The 23,618-nt window shown below is 52.5% G+C and overlaps 1 protein-coding gene across 4 annotated transcripts in view; it reads left to right on the forward strand.

Moving 5' to 3' along the window:
- Sptbn4 (spectrin beta, non-erythrocytic 4) overlaps window positions 1-23,529 on the forward strand; it is an 87,766-nt gene extending 64,237 nt beyond the window's left edge. For 2 of the 4 annotated variants that reach the window (XM_059279487.1, XM_059279505.1), the window contains 16 exons: window positions 4,198-4,422; window positions 6,313-6,402; window positions 7,683-7,961; window positions 8,053-8,183; window positions 9,199-9,403; window positions 10,255-10,635; window positions 12,070-12,314; window positions 13,596-13,734; window positions 13,822-13,906; window positions 14,298-14,494; window positions 15,668-16,287; window positions 17,465-17,537; window positions 18,076-18,368; window positions 19,877-20,050; window positions 20,196-20,238; window positions 22,460-23,529. In XM_059279487.1, the coding sequence (XP_059135470.1) occupies window positions 4,198-4,422; window positions 6,313-6,402; window positions 7,683-7,961; window positions 8,053-8,183; window positions 9,199-9,403; window positions 10,255-10,635; window positions 12,070-12,314; window positions 13,596-13,734; window positions 13,822-13,906; window positions 14,298-14,494; window positions 15,668-16,287; window positions 17,465-17,537; window positions 18,076-18,368; window positions 19,877-20,050; window positions 20,196-20,238; window positions 22,460-22,618 (3,339 nt within the window). In that variant the 3' untranslated portion in view covers window positions 22,619-23,529. The remainder of the gene's footprint in view (window positions 1-4,197; window positions 4,423-6,312; window positions 6,403-7,682; window positions 7,962-8,052; window positions 8,184-9,198; window positions 9,404-10,254; window positions 10,636-12,069; window positions 12,315-13,595; window positions 13,735-13,821; window positions 13,907-14,297; window positions 14,495-15,667; window positions 16,288-17,464; window positions 17,538-18,075; window positions 18,369-19,876; window positions 20,051-20,195; window positions 20,239-22,459) is intronic. The other 2 variants (XM_059279497.1, XM_059279511.1) reach the window with 2 other exon arrangements.
- Window positions 23,530-23,618: the final 89 nt, after the last annotated feature.

The raw sequence follows: 23,618 nt of genomic DNA on the forward strand, positions 1-23,618 counted from the left end.
CTCTTCTAGGCTGGAGTGATAGATGTGTGCCACCTCACCCAGTCCACCGTTTCATTGTTTTTATCTGTGTGTGTGTGTTCCTGTGTGGCGGTGCAGGTGTGTGCATGCCACTTCACACCTGTGGAGGTCAGAGGACCACTGGAAGCGTTGGTTCTTGCCGTCCACCTTGTTTCAAACATCTCTCTATTCCTTACTGCTGCACACACCAGGCTCGATGGTCCGTGGGCTCCTCAAGATCTTCCAGCCTCCACCTCCCATCTCTCCTTAAGAGTGTTGGCTTTACAGATATGGACTATTGTGCCCAGCCCATGGGTTCTAGGGGTTCAAACTCAGGTCCATTTTTGTGCCAAACATTTTACCAACTAGCCATTTCCATGGGGCTACCATTTAAAGGATGGAAATTCTTTTTAAAAAGAGGAATATTTATTATTGTTTTTATTATGGTGATGGGTGTGCACAGTGAGTGTGGGTGCCCGTGCAGCCAGGGGTGTCACATCCCCTAGAGCTGGGGTGACAGGGGGTCGTGAGCTGCATGTCACGGGAGCTGGGAACCCAACTCGGGGCCTCTAGAAAATCAGAACGTGCACTTAACTAACCACGGAGCCATCTCTCCAGCCCCCACTACTTCGTTCTTTTTTTTTTCTTTTTAATGATTTATTTGCATTGTTGTTTGCCTACATTGTATGTCTGTGTAAGGGTGTTGGATCCCCTGGAACTGGAGTTACAGGCAGTTGTGAGCTGCCATGTGGGTGCTGGGAATTGAACCCGGGTCCTCTGGAAGAGCAGCCAGTGCTCTTAACTGCTGAGTCATCTCTCCAGCCTCCCCCACCATCCCCCTTTTTAAAGATAGGGCTTCTCTATGTATCCCTGGCTGTCCTGGAACTCGCTCTGTAGCCCAGGTTGGCCCTGAATTCAGAAATCCGCCTGCCTCTGCCTCTGAGTGCTGGGATTAAAGATGTGCCACTACGTCATTCCATCATTTCATTCGTAATGGACTGTGAGATTGTTCCAATTTTCTTTCATTGTAAACTCTGCTACAATGAAAGCCGTGGGCAAACTTCTTTGAGTATAGGTGCCAGTATCTCTTGAGATCTGTTCCTGGCCCTGGCAGAGCAAGCACAGGGTCAGACGTGTGCACCGTTTGCTTTGGGTAGAAACTGCCGAATTGGCTTATAAAAGGATCTGCCCATTTACACCAGCCCTGGTGGTGGCTGAGTGTGCCCATCCTGCGTCTTTGCCAACACAGCACATTATTCAGTTTTTACAACTTTGCTAATGGGATAGCTAGAAAAGGATGTCATGTGTTAATTTGTGTTTTTCCTGACCATTGGTGGGATTGGGCATCTTTTTGTTTGTTTCTTCTTCTGTCTGCTGCCCATTTTCATCTGCTGCCCATTTCTATTTGGGACAGTTTTTCCTTGCTGATATCATTTGTCTTTAGATTTTTTTTTTTTTTTTTAGTTTTAAAAATGCATGTGCATGTGTGCATTGTCACACTCCTGAACTGTACCTGAGGTGGCCGGAAAGGGATATCAGATCTCCATGACCTGGAGTTACAGCTGGTTGTGAGCCACCATGTGGGGCCTGGGAATTGAATCCAGGTCTTCTGGAAGAGCAGCCAACGTTAGTGCTCTTAACTGCTGAGCCAGCTCCCCCTCTTGCTGACATTATTCTTTCATGCATTGCACATATCACAGGAGAGGCCTACTGTGTGCCAGATACTGTTCCAGACACCTGTACAGAGCAGTGATCTAGCCTGGCCCTGTGCTCAGGAGGCTCACATTCTAGAAGCAGGGGAGTAATTTGAAAACACGTGAGTGAAGCCAGTTATTCATAGCAGAGTGTGCAGCTGTGACACCGTGATGCCAACACTCAGGATGGTAAGGGAGGGGTCCCCCGTGAGCTTCTGGCCAGTCAGGGCTACAGAGAAAGACCATCTCCAAAAAGAACCCCGGCTTTAACGGGTGGTTATCTGTTAAGGGTGGTTCCTGTTACATAGACAGGGGAGCGGGAGCAGGTTGGAGGATGAGGGAGGACATCTCTGAGTGTTTTAAAGAAACCAGTCTTAACCTGTCATGGCGATGTCCCAGAATTTGAGAAGTGAAGGTAAAGACCAGGGGTTCAAGGTCATCTTGGCTATATAGTGAGTTTGAGTTTGAGGCCAGCCTCAGCTACTTGAGAATCTGTCTAAAAAGAGAGAGAGAGGAAGGGGATGGAGATGCGGTTCAGCTGCACTTGCAGAGGACCCCTCAGTTCCCAGGATACATGTGGAGGCTCACACTGTCTCTTAGTTACTGCTTTTTTTTATTGCTGTCGTAAGACACCATGACCAAGGCCACTTATAAAGGAAAGCATTTAATGTGGGGCTCCTGGTTCCAAAGGGTAGTAGGGTCCATGACTATCATGGGGGGCGGGGCATAGCAGCAGGCAGACAGGCATGGCACTGGAGCGGTAGCTGAGAGCTTACAACTGATCCATAAGCATGGGGCAGAGGAGAGAGAGCTAACTGGGAATGGTGTGCTTTTGAAACCTCAAAGCCTAGTGACACACCTATTCTACTAGGCCACACCTCCTAGTCCTTCCCAAACAGTTCCACCAATTGGGAGCCAAGTATTCAAATAGGTTAGCCTACAGGGCCATTCTCATTCAAATCACCACACTGTCTGTAACTCCAGTTCCACAGGATCCAATGCCCTGTTCTGTGCCCACAAGGGCACCAGGCACACACATACGTAGTGTACAGACATACGTGCAGGCAAGATATTTACACATAAAAGCTAAATATTAAAGATCACATACTGCTCTTCTAGAGGATACAAATTTGGTTCCTAACCACCCACATCAGGCAGCTCACAGCCACCTGTAACTACAGCTCCAGGGGATCTAACACCCTCTTCTGGCCTCCACAGGCACCTGCACACATTTGGCATACACACAGAGAAACATGCACACACATAAATAAAAATATAAATAAATCTTAAGAAAAGAGAGTGATGTCTCAGCGGGTAAGGGCACTTGCCACCAAGCCTGATGACCTGATTTGACTCCCCAGGCCACACAGTAGAAGGAATGAATCAACTCCCTCAAGTTGTCCTCTGACTTCCCATGCGCACCATGGCACATGTATGCATGACTTCACACTCACACACACAAATAACAAATACATGCAAAAAAAAAAAAAATAAGAGGAAAAAAAGGCTTCCTGCTCAAATGTCTTTGAAATGTCTCTTCTGTTAGTGGTCTGCCTTCGAGTGCGTTGTTCGTGACGTGGGGCCAGTGCAGACATACCTTAACGTGGTCAGATTTAGCATTATTCGCCCTATTGGTTTTTATTCTTGGAAAGCCCCTCCCTCAACACTCTCAGAACATTTGGTGGCTTTTCTTCTCCTAATTTACAGGTTTACTCATTCCCTTGAAGACTTTAGCCCATCTGTAGCTGTTTAAAAGCAAAGAAAGGGTCCAGGTAAATCAGCTAACTGTTTGGCCCTGGGCCCATTCATTAATCTTTGGGGATTTCAAATGCTATAAGATATATTAATTTTCCTGTGTATTTAGGCTTTTTTTTTTTTTTGAAGGCAGATTTTGTGTATCCCAGGCTGACCTTGAACTCCTGATTCTTCCCTTCTACCTCTCCAGTGCTAGAATTATAGGCTTGGATGACCACACTTGGTCTTCTGTGGTACTGGGGCATGGAAGGCAGGGTGTCCTGCACACCGAGCAAGCACTGTGCCAACCAAGCTACACCCCAGCCTCAAAATCACTGTAGCTTTGTGTTTGGTTTCATAGCTGACAAGATGGAGTCATTATTAGTCCACTTACTTCACTGGGCCTCAGTTTCCTACAGTAAAACCAAGATTCATTCAACTTTGAAGAAAGTCCATGCATGAATGGATGGACAATTGTGGTTGTGGGGAGAGGTGGTCCTTTGAAATTCTTAGAGAAAGTAACATTTGAGCTGAAAACTAATTGACAAGGAAGAACATACCTGGCAGAAGGACTCAAACCCACCACACCTAGGCAAAGCCTCCCGAGGTAGGGACTGGTATAGAGCCACATAGGTTCGTGCAGAGGGAGGGTGGTTCTCCTGGGGAGCATTCAACAGAGGGAGAGTGAAATGACCTGTCCAGGTGAGTGCCTTGTCACAATAAGGCGCCCTGGGGGAGGGTAGGACTGCTGACCGTACCCCTGTACCCACAGTCCATGGAGTCTCAGGTGGAGGAGTGGTGCCGTGAGGTGGGCGAGCTGCAGGCGCAGACGGCGGCGCTGCCGCTGGAGCAGGCGAGCAAGGAGCTGGTGGGCGAGCGGCAGAGCGCGGTGGGCGAGCGCTTGGTGCGCCTGCTGGAACCACTGCAGGAGCGCCGCCGCTTGCTGCTGGCCTCCAAGGAGCTGCATCAGGTGGCACATGACCTGGACGACGAACTGGTGAGGCGGGGCGTGGGTGCGTGGGGCCTGGGGGCGCGGACTCGAAGATGGGGCGGATTGTAAGGCCGAGGACTGACGCTAGGAGCGCAGGGAGTGAATGAAGCCTGGGTTGTCCCGGGGTGAGAGTTACATGGGTTCTTCACTCCTTCGCTTCACTTACCCTAGTTACTCTTTTCATTTGCTCATGAAGCGATTTGTCTTCTCTCTTTTTCTTTCTTTCTTTTGGCTTGGCTCATGAAGCGATTTGTCTTCTCTCTTTTTCTTTCTTTCTTTTGGCTGTTTGAGACAGTCTCGTGTGGTCCAGGCTGACTTGGAACTGGTTATGCAGCTGAGGATGACAGAACTCTAAATCCTCCTGCCGCTACCTCCCAAGGGCTGGGGTTACAAGTGCACCCGGCACTCCGGCCATGAAGTCGTGTGCTTTTTACGCTCATTGGTCTTGGTTCCTGACTCCATTCATTTGCAATCATCTCATCTGAATATTCATCCGTGCAATCATTCATCCACTCACTCATCTGTTCTCTCTCTCTCTCTCTCTCTCTCTCTCTCTCTCTCTCTCCTCACTCTCTCGTTCTTGGCCAGGCCCTGTTACTGTATGATGCAAGGGCCAGCAGGTGTCCAACGCGGCTGTGGTCTGTTGCTTTACATAGAAGGCTCAGCCCTGCCCCTAGGCAGTGACCCCCTAGGGTGGCGAGGGCCATTATGGTGACTCTGAGGGTAAAGTCAGAGGGTGAGGGACTTCCTGGGGCAAAGGATTCTCAAATATTATTAAAGACCAGCCTTAATAGTATTCTTCCCAGGGACCCAGAAGAGAAGCTATGAACAGCAAGAATTATTTTCGGGAAATGAATCTAAGTACACCGAGCTCTTTATCCGTCTACTTTATTCGTCTGGGATAAAATCCTATCTACACAGCTTCAGTTCTGTTCTCGTGACTAGCTCCTTTCTTGCCTGAGTTCTCTCTGCATTTATCTGCTGTCCCTCTAAGTTCTATCTTAATTCTCTCATCTTAGTTCTGCCCCATCTTGGTCTTTTCTCATCTCGTCCTTCACCATCTGGCTCTTCCTCATCTTCCATCTCATCCTCTAGTTCTCCACCTACTTCTCCAGTCAAAATCCTCCTCAAGTCTCTGAGCTTTACAGTTACATACCCATGCAATAGCAGTGTTCTAGCTAAAGCAAGGTCACCAGGCTTGAATTCTTACAGGGTCATAAAGGCAGACAAGAGTTTTCCTCCAGCAGTGACCATCAGGCTTTCTTTTACAACCCAAAAAGGGAGTGGTAAAGGAGGAGGTTAACTGAGAGCTAGTGATTGGTCAGTATATCAAGAAGGGAATTTATGTGCTCAATCTACATTCCTAGAAGTGGTTAGGTAAGATGTTAGGAGTCTATAGTGTTAGTAAGGCTGTATAAGAAAGGAGGGTCTCAGCTAAAATTGCACAAGAAATAAAGCTATCCACCTCACCTAGGAGGAGCAGGCGTTGTTTCCATAAGGGTGTTACCTTAGTTCAGGAGATCATTTGGCCTTGGATGTTTGACCTTTGGAAAAGTCCTTGACATTTCCAAGTAGTAGCTTTTGTGATAGTAGCTGAATTCCGTTACGTTTTCCTGCGGCTTGCAGCAAAGGATATCCAGACTGAGGAAAGATGGGGTGAGGGTGATGGGAAGGGAACTCCAGGAAGCAGTGCCTGCATGTTGGAGACCAAAGCTAAGCAGGTGTCTGCCTCAAGTTCAGAGAGCAGGATGGAGTATGTCACTCAGGATGCCGCCATCCAGGCTGGAGCTGAGGCGAGGAAGGGTGTTGATGCGTGTCCAGGGGCCTGAAGGCTAGTTGGGAGGCAGCGATCCTTGGGCACACTCTCTCCCTGATCCTCCCCTGTGTCCTCCCCAGGCATGGGTTCAAGAGCGGCTACCGCTGGCCCTGCAGACAGAGCGAGGCAACGGCTTGCAGGCTGTCCAGCAGCACATCAAAAAGAACCAGGTGAGCTGAGCCAGGGGAGGGTGTGAGTGCTAGGAAAGAAGTCAGTTAAATAGCTAGATAAGGGGTCTGGAGAGATGGCTCAGCGGCTAAGAGCACTGGCTGCCCTTCCAGAGGACCAGGGTTCAATTCTTAGCACCCACATGGCAGCTCACAACTGTCTGTAACTCCAGTTCCAGGGAGTCCAACACCCTCAAATGGACATACACACAGGCAAAAACACAAATGCACATGAAATAAAAATAAAAATGAAAAAGTAACTAGGTAAGTAGATGAGAACAAGAGAATGACTTGTCTCTTGTCCTTGACAAGACTGGATAGCAGGTAGAGTCTGAGTGTGTCATGAGTCTCTGCTTCATTTTTGTTGTTGTTTCTGAGTTAACTTTGTTGTCAGGTCACAGTCTTCTCTTTAATTGGTGGGGAATGGCCTCCAACAGATGCAGGTTTACAGATTACCATCAAGACAAAAGAGAACTTCTAAAAAATTTCACACAAGGAGACCAGCGAGATGATTTAGTGGATAAAGGCCTAGAATCCCCCAGTGAGGGGCTGGGGATGTGGCTCAGTGGTAGAGCACCTGCCTAGAATCCCCCAGTGAAGGGCTGGGGGTGTGGCTCAGTGGTAGAGCCCCTGCCTAGAATCCTCCAGTGAGGGGCTGGGGATGTGGCTCAGTGGTAGAGCCCCTGCCTAGAATCCCCCAGTGAGGGGCTGGGGTGTGGCTCAGTGTTAGAACACCTGCCTAGAGTCCCCCAGTGAGGAGCTGGGGTGTGACTCAGTGGTAGAGCCCCTGCCTAGAATCCCCCAGTGAGGGGCAGGGGTGTGACTCAGTGGGTAGAGTGCTTTCTTAGCCTTCCAAAGGTCCTAGGTTCAATCTCACCACAAATGAGTGCTCTTCCTCCAGCCATAAGCTGCCAATACATCCTTAGCTAGGGGTGGTGCCTGGAGAGTCACTCCCCCATCATGCTGGGCTTCTCAGTAGCTCAATCATGTGCAGGACTTTGGTAGGCAGTGACAGCTGCTGTGAGTCCAGAAAGACAGCGTCTCACAGCAGCCCTCCCAAAGGGCCCTGTCTTACATCTCCAAACTTGACAGTACGGTCTTTGGAGCCATCCTCCGGGCTTGTTTTCCCACCTACAGCATGAGGGTGTGAGTGAGTAGTACCTGGCAAGTGGCAGGAGATTTGAGGGTGTCCATTCTAGCTCAGTGGCCCTGCCAGTTACAGAGAGGCTCGGTGTGTCGTGGAGTCTTTGATCTCCCCCTTCCACTCGACGTCTTATTCACAGGGCCTGCGGCGGGAGATCCAGGCTCACGGGCCGCGCTTGGAAGAGGTGCTGGAGCGCGCGGGCGCGCTGGCCTCGTTGCGCAGCCCCGAGGCCGAGGCTGTGCGCCGCGGCCAGGAGCAGTTGCAGAGCGCTTGGGCGGGACTGCGGGAGGCTGCGGAACGACGGCAGCAGACGCTGGACGCAGCCTTCCAGGTGGAACAGTACTACTTTGATGTGGCGGAGGTGGAGGCGTGGCTGGGCGAGCAGGAGCTGCTCATGATGAGTGAGGACAAGGGCAAGGTGCGCCCAGAGCAGGGGTGAGGGGGTCCGGGGACGCCGGAGCCAGGGGCCCGGCCTTTGCGGCCTCATCGCGGGCGCCCTGTGCCCCTAGGATGAACAGAGCACCCTGCAGCTGCTCAAGAAGCACTTGCAACTGGAGCAGGGCGTGGAGAACTACGAGGAAAGCATTGCACAGCTGTCACGCCAGTGCCGGGCGCTCCTGGAGATGGGACACCCAGACAGGTGGGCAGGCAGGGCCGGGGGCCAGTTTGGAGGGAAGGGTCCAAAAGGGCTAGCTCTGAGTTACAGTAGCAGAGCCAGGTTTGATGGGGCACTCACGTATTCCCAGTACTCAGGAGACTGAAACAGGAGGATTGCTGCAAATTTGAGACTAGCCTGGTCAATAGAATTCCAGACCAGAAAGGGTCACATAGATCCTATCTGGAGGAGAGAAAAAGACAGAGAGAGATAAATAGATGGCATATAGCCAGGACAGGCAGGAATCATCTTACAGACAGCATTTAGGAGGACTGGAAAACCTAGAGAGCTGAAATCAGAATGGGGGTGGGCCTAAGCCTTCCTGGTATAGCTGCGTGATGTGACCTCACTGAGCCTCTAGGAGGCTTGGCTCAGGAGTGGGATCTTGGACCACAGATCAAGACCTATGTCCAGAAGCCTGGAGATTGAGACTGAAGGTGGACCTCTTGGCTGGGTCTTGACAGAGGGGGTTAGGAACCCTGAACACATCATTGTGGAGCAACAAGGGACCAAAAATAGAAACTAGAAGAATGAACAAAACCAATAAAAGATGCTGGGTAGGGCTGTGTGTGTGTGTGTGTGTGTGTGTGTGTGTGTGTGTGTATCCGATTATGAAAACAGCAGTGAGAGACCAGGAATTCCAGTCATCCTTGGCTACATAGAGAATTTGAGGCCAGCATGGGCGCCCCTGCCATAAAACAAACAAAACAAAACAAAAAACACCATTCATGGTGCACTCAAGTGCCTAGCAATAGCAAAATGTTAGTTATTGATACTATGTTATTATATTTTTAGTATCACTTACTATTACCGCTACAGTACTGACTACCAGGCTGGCTCGGTGCCAGACGTACAGAAAACAACCTCACCAAGAGGGGATCTTAAGAGACAGGACCCTGGCAAAGATTTAGGAGGAGACAGTCCTACCTTGGGAGGGGAGGTTACAGGTGCCCCCAGAAATCTTAGGGGGTTCTCTCTTGTCCCCTGTCTCCACCATCAGTGAGCAGATCAGCCGGCGACAGTCGCAGGTGGATCGCCTCTATGTGGCGCTCAAGGAGCTGGGGGAAGAGCGCAGGGTGAGCCTGGAACAACAGTACTGGCTGTACCAGCTCAGCCGCCAGGTGGACGAGCTGGAACACTGGATCGCTGAGAAGGAGGTGGTGGCTGGCTCACCGGAGCTGGGCCAGGACTTCGAGCATGTGTCGGTGAGGATTCTCCTGAATTCCGTGTCTTAGTTACGTTTCTATTGTGGTGACAAAACACCAAGGCAGCTTATAAAAGAAAGCGTTCAGTTGGGCTTACCATTTCAGAGGGTAAGAGTCCATGATGGCGGAGCAAAGGTATGGTGGCAGGAACAGCTGGGAGTTCACATCTTGATCCAAAAGTAGAAGGCAGAGAGAAGGACACTGGCAATGGTCCAAGTCTTTTAAAACCTCAAAGCCCTCCCCCAGTGACACACTTTCTCCAACAAGGCAATGCTTCCTAATTCTTCCCAAATAGTTCCACCAACTAGGGACCAAGTATTCGAACATATGAGCCTATGCGGACCCTTCTCATTCAAACCACCACACACCAACGATACTAGCAGCCACAGTGTATCCTATGAAGGCCTCTGGGCTTCCTTTCGAATTTCCTCCTCGCCCCATGGCCCTGAAGTACGGGCATTGATACACTGTAACGCGCGTAGAAGCACTTGTGGCACCTGAGAGGGTGGGAGCAGGTGAATCAGGAGTTCTGGTCATTTTGCTACATAGTAAGTTTCAGGCCAGCCTTAACTACTTAAGATCCTGTCACACACATACACACAAAACACCACAGCTGGTACACTCATTGCACAGCATGGTGTTAGTTATTAATACTATATATCGTATTTTTTTATAATTTACTATTTCTATTATTGGTACAAAATGTTCAAGAACTATTAGATACTAGTTTATTACAATGATGCTTAGTATCATGATTCATATCTGTCACATGGTAACAGGTTGGAGGGGGCTGGGGTATGGAGCATTGTCACCCATTTAACCGTCTTTTCTCACCCCACCCTTCGTCCCAGGTGCTACAGGAGAAATTCTCAGAGTTCGCCAGTGAGACCGGAACTGCAGGGCGGGAGCGGCTGGCGGCGGTCAACCAGATGGTGGACGAGCTGATTGAGTGCGGCCACACAGCGGCGGCCACCATGGCCGAATGGAAGGACGGGCTGAACGAGGCCTGGGCCGAACTGCTGGAGCTCATGGGCACTCGGGCCCAGCTGCTCGCGGCCTCTCGGGAGCTCCATAAGTTCTTCAGCGATGCCCGAGAGCTCCAAGGGCAGATTGAGGAGAAGCGGAGGCGGCTGCCCCGCTTGACCGCACCGCCTGAGCCCAGACCCAGTGCCAGCTCCATGCAGCGGACCCTGCGAGCCTTTGAGCATGACCTGCAGCTCCTCGTGTCCCAGGTGGGGTCACGGCAGCCATAGAGCCAAGTGGGAGGGCCTGAGTAGTGTGGCTGGGCGTGTAGGCAACAGAGTAAACAACTGCTGTGGAGCCCACAGGCTGGCAGTGGACAGAGAAAGCAGCCTGGGGACAAGAGGAAACTGGGCAGATAGAAAGTAGATATCTAGGCCGGGCGGTGGTGGCGCACGCCTTTAATCCCAGCACTCGGGAGGCAGAGCCAGGCGGATCTCTGTGAGTTCGAGGCCAGCCTGGGCTACCAAGTGAGTCCCAGGAAAGGCGCAAAGCTACACAGAGAAACCCTGTCTCGAAAAACCAAAAAAAAAAAAAAAAAAAAAAAAAAAAGAAAGTAGATATCTTTCATGGTGCCAAGGAATGCAGGGGTGGGGGGTGGGGGTGGAAATGCTGAATGAAACGTATTACTTATTTTAATTTTTTTTTAAAAGACAGATAGCCCTGACTGGCTTCAGACTTATTATGTAGATCGGGCTGGCCTTGAACTTGCAGTGAGCCTCCTGCCTCTGTCAGAAACGGAATGATCTAAGCTGGGAATGGTAGCTCATGTCTGAAACCTTAGCACTTGGGAGGCTGAGACAGGAGGATTGTCAAGAGCTCAAGGCCAGCCTGGGCTACAAAGTGTGACCTTGTCTAAAAAAGAAAAGAAAAAAAAAAGAAAAAGAAAAAAGCAATCTATGTAATGTAATCTATGTGATGTATGTCCACCAGACATAACATCACACCCGTGTAATCCCCAGGAAGATCCTGAACTTGAGGCTAGCCTTGACTCAAAACAAAAATTGAATAAGTATTTGGAAACTAGTAGGTCTGATGTAAATGGAACAGAAGAAAAATTGGGGGGGGGGGGATTATACCAAATAGGCACCAGGGTGGAAAGAAGGTGCCTGGGAAAATCAGATTGCTCTGAGAGAAGAGAAAGGCGGACTTGTGTGAAAAAGTAGGCAATGGACACGGCAGAAATAGAGTTATCAGATCAAAAGTTGAGGCAGCATAATGAAGGAAGCCTGGCAGTAAAGATAAAAGCCAGAACACAGGTAAGTCAGTGAAAGACCAGGCAGCGGCCTGAGGGACCTGTGGTAATGAGTCAGAAGGCGTCCGGGAGCCTTAGGAAGAAAGAGGGTGGAGCCTTAGCCACGTGGGTGGGGAAGAGGGATGAGCTTCCGTGGAAAGGCAAGGACCTGGGTCTCAAAGGAGAGAAGGGAAGAACGGGGCTACAGGGGCGGAGTAAAGGGAGGAGCCTGAGCACAGGGGCGGGGAAAAGGGGAAGGGAGGAGCCTGGACCACTGGGGAGGGGACAGAGGAAGGGACTTGGGCCACAGGTGCTGGAGGAGGGAAGGGTGGAGGCTGGGTCAAGTAAGATGAATGGGAGGGCGGAGCCTGTGCCAGCGCAGGACGGGTGCGCAACCTGGCATGCCCCTCAGGTCCGGCAGCTGCAGGAGGGGGCTGCCCAGCTGCGGACGGTGTATGCGGGCGAGCACGCCGAGGCCATCGCCAGCCGCGAGCAGGAGGTGTTGCAGGGCTGGAAGGAGCTGCTGGCAGCCTGTGAGGATGCTCGTCTGCACGTCAGCTCCACGGCCGACGCCCTGCGCTTCCACAGCCAGGCCCGTGACCTGCTTTCCTGGATGGACGGCATCGCGGGCCAGATCGGGGCAGCTGACAAACCCAGGTGCCCCTTACCTCATCTTGGGCTTTTTGCCTACCTCTGGTGGGCTTCGATAGCTGCCCAGACCTCCAACAGCCCCTTCACATAGGAAATGCGAGCAGCCTGCCAGCGCCTCTGTGTGCCAGGCACTGTTCTCGGTGCTTCAGATGAGTGAGGATCCCTTTTAGGCTTGGCATAGTGTGCTTTCTGCCCTCGATCCTATCCAGGTGCTCACACTGGCCTCCCTGTGGGCATGTCATAGTATGGGATGGGCCAAGGCCTGGCCAGGAGCAATGGAAAGCTGGGAGACCATTTGAGACAGTAGCTAAAGTAAATGCAGCAGCTTTAACCTACTGCTTAGATCCTTACACGGTAGTTTTGGGACAGTGTCCATCAGAAGTCAAACCTGAGCTAATCCTAATGGCACAGGCCTATCAACCCAGATACTCGGGAAGCTGAGGCAGGAGAATGAGTTCAGGGCTAACCTGGGTAACTTAGCAAGACCCTTCCTCAAAACAAAAAGCGAACACAAAAGTCGAGGATGTAGCTCACTTGGTAGAGCGCTTGCCTGGCATGCGTGAGGCCCTGGGTTGCACAGAATAGGCCATGTTTGGCGGCATTTGCTTGTAATCCCAACACTGAGAAGGTAGAGGCGGGGGGTCAAGGGTATCCCTAACTACATACTGTTTGAGGCCAGTTGGGCTACATGAGACTCCACTTCAAAAAGATAAAATACTGGGGCTGGAGAGATGGCTCAGAGGCTAAGAGCACTGACTAGTCTTCCAGAGGACCCAGGTTCAATTCCCAGCACCCACATGGCAGTTCAAAACTGTTTGACTCCCATTCCAGGGGACAACACTCATGGCAAAACACCAATGAAAAAAAATAATTTGAAAAAAGTTAATATATATTTTTTTTTTTACAAGTTCAGAGTAAAGCTCAGTGGCAGTGCACACTTATAATCTCAGCACTTGGGAGGTGAAGGCAGGAACATCAGGGGTTCAGTGTCCTCTTTAGCTACGTAGCCAGTTCCAGGTCAGCATGTGCTACTCGAGACCCTGTAGAAGGGAAGGAGAAGGAAGGAAAATTGAACTTGAAACTCCAGGTGCACTAAAGCAAAAATTTGGCACCTTCAAATCACTGAATTCGTGAAGACCCCGGGACCCTCAGAACTTGGCCAGAGCAGGTCACTGTCCTGGGATTCTGTAGAACAGCAGTGTGAATGTGCTCATGGGGAGCTGCATCTAAGGGGCAGGCTAAGGGTGGCTGCATGCGGCTTAGATCCCTGTCCCCTCCCCACCACAGGGACGTGTCATCGGTGGAGGTGCTTATGAACTACCACCAGGGCCTGAAGACTGAACTGGAGGCTCGTGTGCCCGAGCTGACGGCCTGCCAGGAGTTGGGGCGCTCCCTACTACACAACAAGAGTGCCATGGCCGATGAGGTGGGGGAGGGACATGGGGGGCGTCCCCTCTCTGCTCCTACCTTTTGCGTACCCCATGCCTCTCTCACCCCACCCACACACTCCCAGATCCAGGCACAGCTGGACAAGCTGGGAACCCGGAAGGAGGAGGTGTCTGAGAAGTGGGATCGTCACTGGGAGTGGCTGCAGCAGAGTGAGTGAGGGCCTAGACACGAGTGCCTGGGGGCACAGGGGGCGTCCCTCAGCATGGCGGGCCTAGACCAGAGGGTGACAAGTGACAGGAGCATGCTTTGCACACCACCCTCGGGTCTCCAGGACCAAACCTATGGGCCTGGGAAGGCGAATGAGGGGGCTGCCTTGCTTTTGAGCTCCTGATGGCTGATCAGTGGGGGAGGTATAGGTACCTTTAGAAGTAGCCCCAGAGACTGGGGGTGTAGCTCTGCTGGTAGAGCGTTGGCTTAGACGCATGAAGCCCTGGGTGCAATATCGAGAACCTCATAAAATGAGCTATGAAAACCATAGCTCCCACCCCAGGGAAAGGTCTGAGGCTCTCCTGGTGCCTCAGCCCCTGTGCTTGTCCCCAGTGCTGGAGGTACACCAGTTTGCTCAGGAGGCCGTGGTGGCTGATGCCTGGCTGACGGCCCAGGAACCACTCCTGCAGAGCCGGGAGCTGGGCAGCAGTGTGGACGAGGTGGAGCAGCTTATCCGGCGACACGAGGCCTTCCGAAAGGCAGCGGCAGCCTGGGAGGAGAGGTTCAGCTCTCTACGGCGCTTGACCACGGTCAGACCCCAGATCCCGCTTCCCACCCACCAGCTCTCTATATTAGGCTGACGCACCTGCTCTGGGTGCCCAGCCCCACACTGGGCACAACGGGACATAGATCCTTACTGGGCTTTAAGTGAGGGACAGACCTGTAATTGACAGCTAAGAACCAACCCAGAAGCCAGGCGGTGGTGGCGCACGCCTTTAATGCCAGCACTCGGGAGGCAGAGGCAGGTGGATCTCTGTGAGTTCGAGGCCAGCCTGGTCTACAGAGAGAGTTCCAGGAAAGGCTCCAAAACTACACAGAGAAATCTGGTCTTGAAAACAAACAAACAAACAAACAAAAAAAAAAAAAAACAAGCGAAAAGGGGGGTCAAGATTGATGAAAATAGGCTGAGTCTGGGGAGATGAGGTGGGGGAATTTGAGGGGGCTGTGGAAGCCCAGAAGCCCTTGGTGTGGTCTTGAGGAGTCCACTATGAGACTTGAAGAATACTGTGAATGAAAAGACCTGTTGTGATTAAAAACCTTGAGGTCCTGAGGGGGACTGTTAAGGAAGATGTGGGTGGGGAGGGTTGTCAGAAAAGCACCCAGAGAAAGTGATTGTTCAGCTGTCAGATGTGGTGGCTCACATCTGTATTCCCAGCATTTGGGAGGTGGAGGCAGGAGGATCAGAAGTTAGCTCAAGGTCATCCTCAGTAATATAGAGTTTGGAGCCAGCTTGGGCTACATGAAACCCTGTCTTCCGTGTAGTTCCCCGCCACAAAACCCTCCGCAAAACAAAGACCAAACAAGCAGAAGGGAAGGGAGGGGAGAGGAGCGCGGGGGGGGGGGGGGGGCGGGGAGAGACAGAGAGAGAGAGAGAGAGAGAGAGAGACAGAGAGAGAGACAGAGAGAGAGAGAGAGAGAGAGAGAGAGAGAGAGAGAGAACGAAAGACAGAGAGAGAGAGAGAGAGAGAGAGAGAGAGAGAGAGAGAGACAGACAGACAGACAGACAGAGAGAGAGAGAGAGAGGAGAAAGGCGAGACCCTTACACCCCTACAAGATTAATGGGTGTTGGGTGTTTGTGGAAAGAACAGGAATTTGGTCTTGGCCAAGAACAGGCAGTGGCTGAAAACCGAGGAGCTAAGTTAAGCAGTGAGGGAGAGCGCCCAGTACCATTCCCCAACCTGACCTGACCTTTTTACCCCTAGATCGAGAAACTCAAGGCAGAACAGAGCAAGCAGCCACCCACCCCCTTGCTGGGGCGCAAGTTCTTTGGGGACCCCACCGAGCTGGCGGCCAAGGCGGCGCCCTTGCTGCGTCCAGGGGGCTATGAGAGGGGCCTGGAGCCCTTGGCTCGCCGGGCCTCGGACACGCTGTCAGCGGAGGTGCGGACCCGGGTTGGGTATGTGCGCCAGGAGCTCAAGCCCGAGCGTCTCCAGCCGCGCATTGACCGGCTACCTGAGGCCTCGGGGAGGGTAGAACCCGCGGCCCCAACAGCCGCAGCGTTGGACACGACGGACACCCCTGGGACCCCGGCGGTGACAGAGCAGCTCCGGCCCCGGCCGGAGCGCCAGGAGTCAGCGGATCGTGCGGAGGAGCTGCCCCGGAGACGACGGTCGGAACGCCAGGAGTCCACCGAACAACCAGAGGAGGCTGCGCGGAGGCGGCGTCCCGAGCGCCAGGAGTCCGCGGACCATGAGGCACCACACAGCCTTACTCTGGGTCGCTACGAGCAGATGGAGAGGCGGCGGGAGCGGCGGGAGCGGAGGTTGGAGCGACAGGAGTCCAGCGAACAGGAGACTCCAACCAGGGGAGAGCTGGTCAAAGGGTGAGGACCTCTGTAACCAAGGTATTCGGGGAAGGGAGAGCGGTGGTCTCGAGGGCCCAAGGGCCGGGCTTCTGGGCTCAGAATTGCTCAAGGGGGCCTGGTGGTTGCAGCCTGTAGTGCTTGCATTTCCGAGGCCAAGGCGGGAGGCCCAGGATCAGTGACAGAAACAGACTTATCACCAGACAGTGAAGACCCAAAACATTTAGAGCCGGGAGGGAGAGTCCAGGGGGGCTTGGAAGCTCGCGGGGATGTGTAGAGAAGACAACACTATGTTTAAAAGCTCGAAGACACCAGCTTGCCTTTGGCTCTGCTTGAAACTCAAAGGGCAGGCAGGCGGTGGTAGCGCACGCCTCTAATCCCAGGAAGCACTGACAGGCGGATCTCCGTGAGTTCCAGGCCAGCCTGGTCTACAGAGAATTCCAGGCCAGCCAGGGCTACACAGAAAGACCCTGTCTCAGGAAAACAAACCTCAAAAGATGTCAGAGTGTGGTGACTCAGGTGTGTGATCCCAGCCCTTAGGTGTGAAGGAGGACCAAGTCCCAGACCAACAACTCTGCAATACTGAGCACCAGGGTTACATTTGAGACTCAGTCTCTAAAACAAACAAGTCATTGGAGTGTGGTGGCCCTTGCCTGTACTCCTATCCTTGGGAGGTAGCAGCAGGAGGAGCAGGAGTTCAAGGTTATCCTCAGGGAGGCCAGAGGTCAGATCCTGATTTTTTTTTTTTAAAATCCATCAAGCGCTGAAGAGGTGGCTCAGTGGTTAAGAACACTTGTTGCTCTCCAGAGGACCTGGGTTTGGTTCCCAACACCCACATAGGGTAGCTCACAACTGCCTGGAACTCCAGCTCCAGGGGATCCAATGCCCTTCCTCTGTTCTCTGAGGGCAGCAGGCACCCACGTGATACACATATATAGATGCAGGCAAAACATTCACACACCTATATAAACTTACAAAAATTAAAAATAAAAATACGAAAAAAGTCAAACAAAAAAATTGAAGAGAGGGATTTGGTTGTACATCGAGTCAGGAACACCCACGGTGTGCAAGGCACACACAAGTGTGAGACCGCTGAGTTGTGGGCAGGAGCATGGTATGGAGGCTTCTCTGTCCAGCCAAGTAGGACCCTAGCAAAAGGTACTACATCTCATTTGGGTCTTCTGCCCTTGTTCTCCAGGAAGGCCACCCTAGCTGACATTGTGGAGCAACTGCAAGAGAAAGAGGCCGGCCCTGGACTCCCTGCTGGGGTGGTAAGTTGAGCTACAGGGACGGGTGGGGGTAGAAGCCCTCTTAGTGGCCAGGATCTCAGAAGCAACCGTGACCTAGGCCCATCCTCCTCCCTGGACCTTGCAGTCAGCTGAGGCCCCATATTCTCCCTTAGAAAGACGGAGCCGCAGACCCAGACCCTCCACACATACATCTTAGACTCTAAACTCTCCCCCATCTACTTTAGATTCCCTATTTCTCCAGCCTTGTGGGCTTTCCAGTTTCCTCATTAGCTACACAAAAGACCACGCCAAGGTTCCTCACACAGAAATTCTATGCACAGTCTACCTCCTTAGACCCTGTCCCTACCTCCCAGCTGCCAGAATTCCAAAGTCTGAATTCGAATGACCCATTCCCAAAACTTAAGGGGTCCCCCCTCAGCCCTGAGAGTCTTCGCATGTTGCCCTCCAAGATAGGTGGCCCTGCAGACCGATGGGAGCCCTGGCCCTAAGGCTCCCCGAGCAGGATGCTCCCCTAGTCATCATGGACAGTACCCCTCTCCCCCTCCCTTCATTCACACAGCCGTCGCTGCCTCAGCCTCGTGAACTTCCCCCCGGTCGCCTGCCCAACGGGCTTGAGCCGCCCGAGCGGACACCTCGGCCCGATCGGCCGCGGGCACGGGACCGGCCCAAGCCGCGCCGGCGGCCGAGGCCACGAGAGGGTGGTGAGGGCGGGGGAAGCCGGCGCTCGCGCTCCGCCCCTGCCCAGGGAGGCTCCGCCCCCGCTCCTCCGCCTCCGCCCACTCACACAGTGCAGCACGAGGGCTTCCTTCTGCGCAAGCGCGAGCTCGACGCTAACCGCAAGTCGTCCAACCGGTGAGCGCGTGGGCGGGGCTTTGGATGGCCGGGAGCCTGCTCGGGGTGTTTCATGAATGAGTAGCTGGGCAGGAGGAGGGGCGGGGCTCAAATTCAAAGACTCCAACCCGTGAAGGGGAGGGGCGTGGTCGAACTTTAGAGTGTCCAGTAGCTAAGTGGATCGAGCGAGATGGGAGGGTGACAGAAGTGCCCCTAACGTGAATAAATTGGGACTCAATCTCAGCGACCACCGCAGGTGTGGACTATGGCTAAAGAGCAACTGGAGGTAGAGTCTAATCTAGATGATTCCAGTGGGGTGTGAATTGGAGCTTCAAGATAGCATCCAATCAGTGAGCGGAATGGATCCCCCACACCCCATACCTCACAACCTCCACTCATAAAATTTCCGATGGAGGTCTGAAAAGGAACAGAGCCTCAACTGAAGACCTGCTGGAGTGTTGGAAGTTGTCTCAGTGTTCCAGATGAGCGGATTTTTTTTAAGTTGTCTAAATTACATTTATTTGTGTTGGGGCGGAAGTTGTGTGTGAGTGTCAGGGGACAACTGGTGGGAATCGGTTCTCTCCTTCCACCATGTGCGTCCCTGGGATCAAACTCAGGTTGTAAGGCTTGGCTGCAAGTGCCTTATTCTCCAAGCCATCTCCTCAGGCCCTAACCCGTTTGCGTGTACGTGTTTGGGTGCGTGCGTGTTTACTTTTGGAGTGAGTTCATCTTGTACTTGTCCAATATATTTTTGTCCAACTGAGATGCAGAATGTGGGACAGGTAGAGTCAAAAAGGGTATAGTGAGATCTAGACCCAAGACATGAAATGAACAGGGCAGGATCAGACTTGGCTGGTGCTGACTGTAGTTCATTGTTTCTCTCTTGTCCCTAGACCAAGGTGGAAATGAACAGGGACACCTTGTTGAATGTTATTTTCCTGTCTGGGGATGTCTTCCTAGAGTGGGACTTTGGCTGTTTGAGATCAGATCTTGTTTCAAACTATAGAGCAATACATCTTCCTTGAAGGAACTTGGCGAAGGGTGGGGAAATGAGAACTATTGAATGAAGCAGGGGGTTTTGAAGGGAAAATGAGACCAATGAATGAAAACAAGGACTTGTAAAGGAATCAGTTTAATTTTTTTCAGGACTGGAGATCAAGCCCATGGCCTTATGTTCTTGCACTGAGACATCACCCCAGCTCCTCACTAGTGGGTTCTAGGCAAGGATCCTACCTACTGCTGGTTTTATCCCTATCCTAACAGCTTGTATCTTGCATTTATGAAAGTCAGTATGAAATGAGACAAGCAAGGCTTAGTCCAGCATGGGCCAACTTAGGCAAACTCTTGGTTCTGGGGGCCCTAGCCACACCTCCCAGAACAGGAACAGCCTGGCCTAAGAAGCTAGGACGAAGGGCCAGACATAGGACGGTCCAGAGGTAGCAAGACCCTGCATAATTCTGTGATGGTAATGATGAACAGTTCCCAAGCAGAATTCTGTAGCTCTGCCTATCACCGTCTCATCACCCCAGGTCATGGGTGAGCCTGTACTGTGTGCTCAGCAAGGGGGAGCTAGGCTTCTACAAGGACGCCAAAGGGCCAGCATCGGGGGGCACACATGGTGGGGAGCCGCTGCTCAGCCTGCACAAAGCCACCAGCGAGGTGGCTAGTGACTACAAGAAAAAGAAGCATGTCTTCAAGCTCCAGTGAGTCCTTCCCACGGGCGGAAGGGAGGGGGTTCTCTGCATTGCTTTATTTCCCCAGTGGGCTCTTGGTTCCCTTGACGGACAATGGATGATGGGAAGAGGGATTGGGCCCCTCAGGATCCCTGAAGTCCTGTGTCTCCTGCAGGACCCAGGATGGCAGTGAGTTCTTGCTCCAGGCTAAAGATGAGGTAAGATCTGGTCCTTTCACCGTATAGGTTGATCTCTAAGTGGTATAGCTTCTTGGCTGGTTCCTGAACCCAAATGTTGGGGCTGTAGAAGGAACCACATAGGCCAGACCTATCAGAGTGATAATGGGAAAGCAGTGAGAGCCCAGAGGAGCTTCATGAGACAGGGGTGATGGGGATCAGGGAAGGTGCCTGGTGCCACTAATAGCTAGGTCCATCTTCTTTGCCATGGCCACTGAGGAGGCTGGAAGGATGGTAGGAGTAACTTTAGAAGTGAGTCATCAAGGCTCTAGAGAGATGGTTCAGTGGTTAGGAAGAGCACGCCCTGCTTTTCCAGAGGACTCAAGTTTGGTTCTCAGCACATGTGGGGCAGCTCACAACTCCCTGTGACTATAGCTCCAGGGGATCTAACACCCTCTTCTGGCCTCTGAGGGCACCCATACACACACACACACACACCTACACACACACACACCCACCCCCCACACACACACAATGAGGCCAGGTGATGGTGGTGGGTACCTGTAATCCTAGCACCCAGGAGGCAGAGGCAGGCAGATCTCTTGAGTTTGAGGCCAGCCTGGTCTACAGAGCGAGTTCCGGGCAGCTAAGCTACACAGAGAAACCTTGTCTTGAACCCCCTTCCCCACCAAAAAAAGGGAGTGATCACAGTTATCTTAGCAAATGGCAGGTGGAAGCAGGAGGAGCAATCCTGGGCTACAGAGTGAGCTTGAGGCCAGCCTGGGGTACCTTGTCTAAAAGAAGGGAAGGTATGTGACCCCCATAGAGACAACCCAAAAGGCAGCTTTGCGAAGGCTTATGACAGCCAGCTGCAGGAGCACAGTGGTGGTGAGGCAAATGGTCCCAGAAAGGTTCCCAGGGGCTAGATCTGTGGGTACTGGGGGGACATTGGGGGGGATTTTATCCTGAGTGCACTGGGCTGGGGGTGGAGAGCACCACAGTTTTTTGAGCTAAAGAGAGTTGGTGTGATGTGTAACCAATGTCCCCTTAGAGGAGCTAGAGAAATGATTCAGTAAGAAGGCTGCCGTTCAAGCTGGGGACATGATTTGGATCCCAGCATTCACATTAAAAAAACAAATAAAGCCAGGCATGGCTGCCCATGGACTTATATATAACCCCATAATTGTAGCAGACAAAGAAAGACAGGAGATTCACAGGCACTAGCTGGTGAACCCAGCTCCAGGTTCACTGGGAGACCCTGCCTGGAGGGAATTAGGCTGGGAGTGATACAGTAGGACGCTTGGATCCTCTTCTGGCCTCCACACATGTACACAGCACAAGCCCCCGCCCCCCAACACAGTCTCAAACATCACACAAATGAAAGAGTGAGGTGGTTTTTTTAAAGATCCTTTTTAATTTTTAAAAAAGATTTATTTTTTATTTTTTCTGTATGTATATATGTGTACTGTGTGGCTGCTTGGTGCTCCACCAAGGCTAGAAGAGGGTGGTGTATCCCCTGAAAGAGGAGTCGTAGACACTTGTGAGCCTCTGGGTGGGTGCTGGGAATGGAATCCTGGCCCTACGAAAGGGCAGCCAGTGTTCTTAATCATGGAGCATCTCTCCAGTTCCGGTTTTTGTTTTTCTTTTTTGAGACAGGGTTCCTCCATGTAGTCCTGGAACTCTCTCTATATAGACCAGGCTGTCCTCAAACTCAGAGAGATCCTCCTACCTCTGCCTCCCAAGGGCTGGGATTAAAGGGGGTGTCCCACCACCCTGCTCAGTCACATTTTATTTGTGTGTGTGTATTCATGAGTATCTGTGTGGGTGCCCATGTACTATGCCTTTCGTGTGGAGGTAGAGGACCGCCTAAGTCAGCCCTCTCCTTCTGCTCCAGTGTACCCTTACCCACTGAGCTCTCTTTCTGGCCCCACAATAATTTATCTCAGAGCTTTTATAAAAAGTGAAGTAAGTTGATGCATGGAGGCCAATTAGCACAGGGCCTGGTAACTGTCAGGGCTCTGCAAGCTTCTGCTCAATGCTTCCCTTCGTTGGGGTTGTTTGTCTCAGTGTGTGGGGAGGGTGTTTTATAGATAGTGCTATTGCTTCTGTTTGAGTGAATAAATCCACAGAAGTGCCTAGAGAGGAGTCCCCTTAACCTCACTGTCAGTGTTACCCGGATAACTGAAGAAGCAGCAGAAGCCAGGGAGGGAAGTGTGGTTGAGATCCTCCTCCAAATACAGACCTGTCCTGCTTGTTCCGCCAGGAGGAGATGAATGGCTGGCTGGAGGCTGTGGCTAGCTCAGTAGCAGAACATGCCGAGATCGCCCGCTGGGGCCAGACACTACCTACCACATCATCCACAGATGAGGGCAACCCCAAGCGTGAGGGCGGGGAGCGTAGGGCCAGCGGGCGCCGGAAGTGACTCCAGGTACCCTCCCCCCTTGGAGTCTGACAAGTCTCCTCGCCCCTCCTCTCCGCACTGTGGACACAAAGACACCTTCTTATCCGCAAGGGCAGGAATGACTGCGGATGTGTCATGGTGGGCCCTGGAATGGAAGGGACTTCTCCTGCACTCCAAGAAATGGTGGTGGGGGATTGCTGTCCCTATAGCCATATCTCGGTCCCTTCCCGCTCGCCAACCCCACCCCAGGTGCTGGGGCTCCATTCTTTTTATGCAATAACTGAGCTTGGTGGGGACGGGCAGGGAGCCAGTTGAGCCAAGCCCCCTGCCCCATCGTCAGATCCTGCCCCAAGAAGCTGGAGTGGCGAAGGATCTGGGAGGTGGTGGTATTCGTTGGCCTCCTCTCCGCCCTAAGGATGGACACGGGGGCGCTGGTGAGGTCCCCTGGACCATCCAGGGTGCTAGGGGGTGGGGAGGGGACACGCTCCCTCCCTGCCTTTACCTCACTTCCAATGCTGCCTTGATCTGTCTGGGAAGAGGGAGCGAAGGGGTCCTTAGCCCCTGCACCCGCCATCTCAGCGCCATGCGGTTAATTCCTGACTTAGTTTATTTTTGCAAAAATGTAGACCTCCCCCTCCGTCCCCCGCCCCGCATCCGCGAAGGCTTTTAATAGGAGGGGAGTCAAAGTTCAAAACTGTCTTCCTCTCTCCTCCCCCATCCAGCTGTAAATGCCACTTCCCGAGGGGAAGGGGGTGGGGAAGCCCTCCCCCCTGCATGCTTCTGGCTGGAGCACCTCCCTGGGAGTGGGGGTATCAGGGTTACAGGCAGCCCCAGTGGCTGCCTGGAGACGCCGCCAGGGCCGGAGGTGCGGGGCGGTGTGGCAGGCGCACACTGTATGTACCTATAATAAACCCTTTGGCTTTGACGGTCTACGTTGGTTTCTTCGCGTATATGAGAGGATTGGAGGGTGGGCTGGTGCGGGCCGAGGCTGTGAAGACCTTAGACTCTAGATGTACCTACG

The sequence above is a fragment of the Peromyscus eremicus genome, chromosome 1, assembly GCF_949786415.1.
Source record: "Peromyscus eremicus chromosome 1, PerEre_H2_v1, whole genome shotgun sequence".
Classification (NCBI taxonomy): Eukaryota; Metazoa; Chordata; class Mammalia; order Rodentia; family Cricetidae; genus Peromyscus; species Peromyscus eremicus.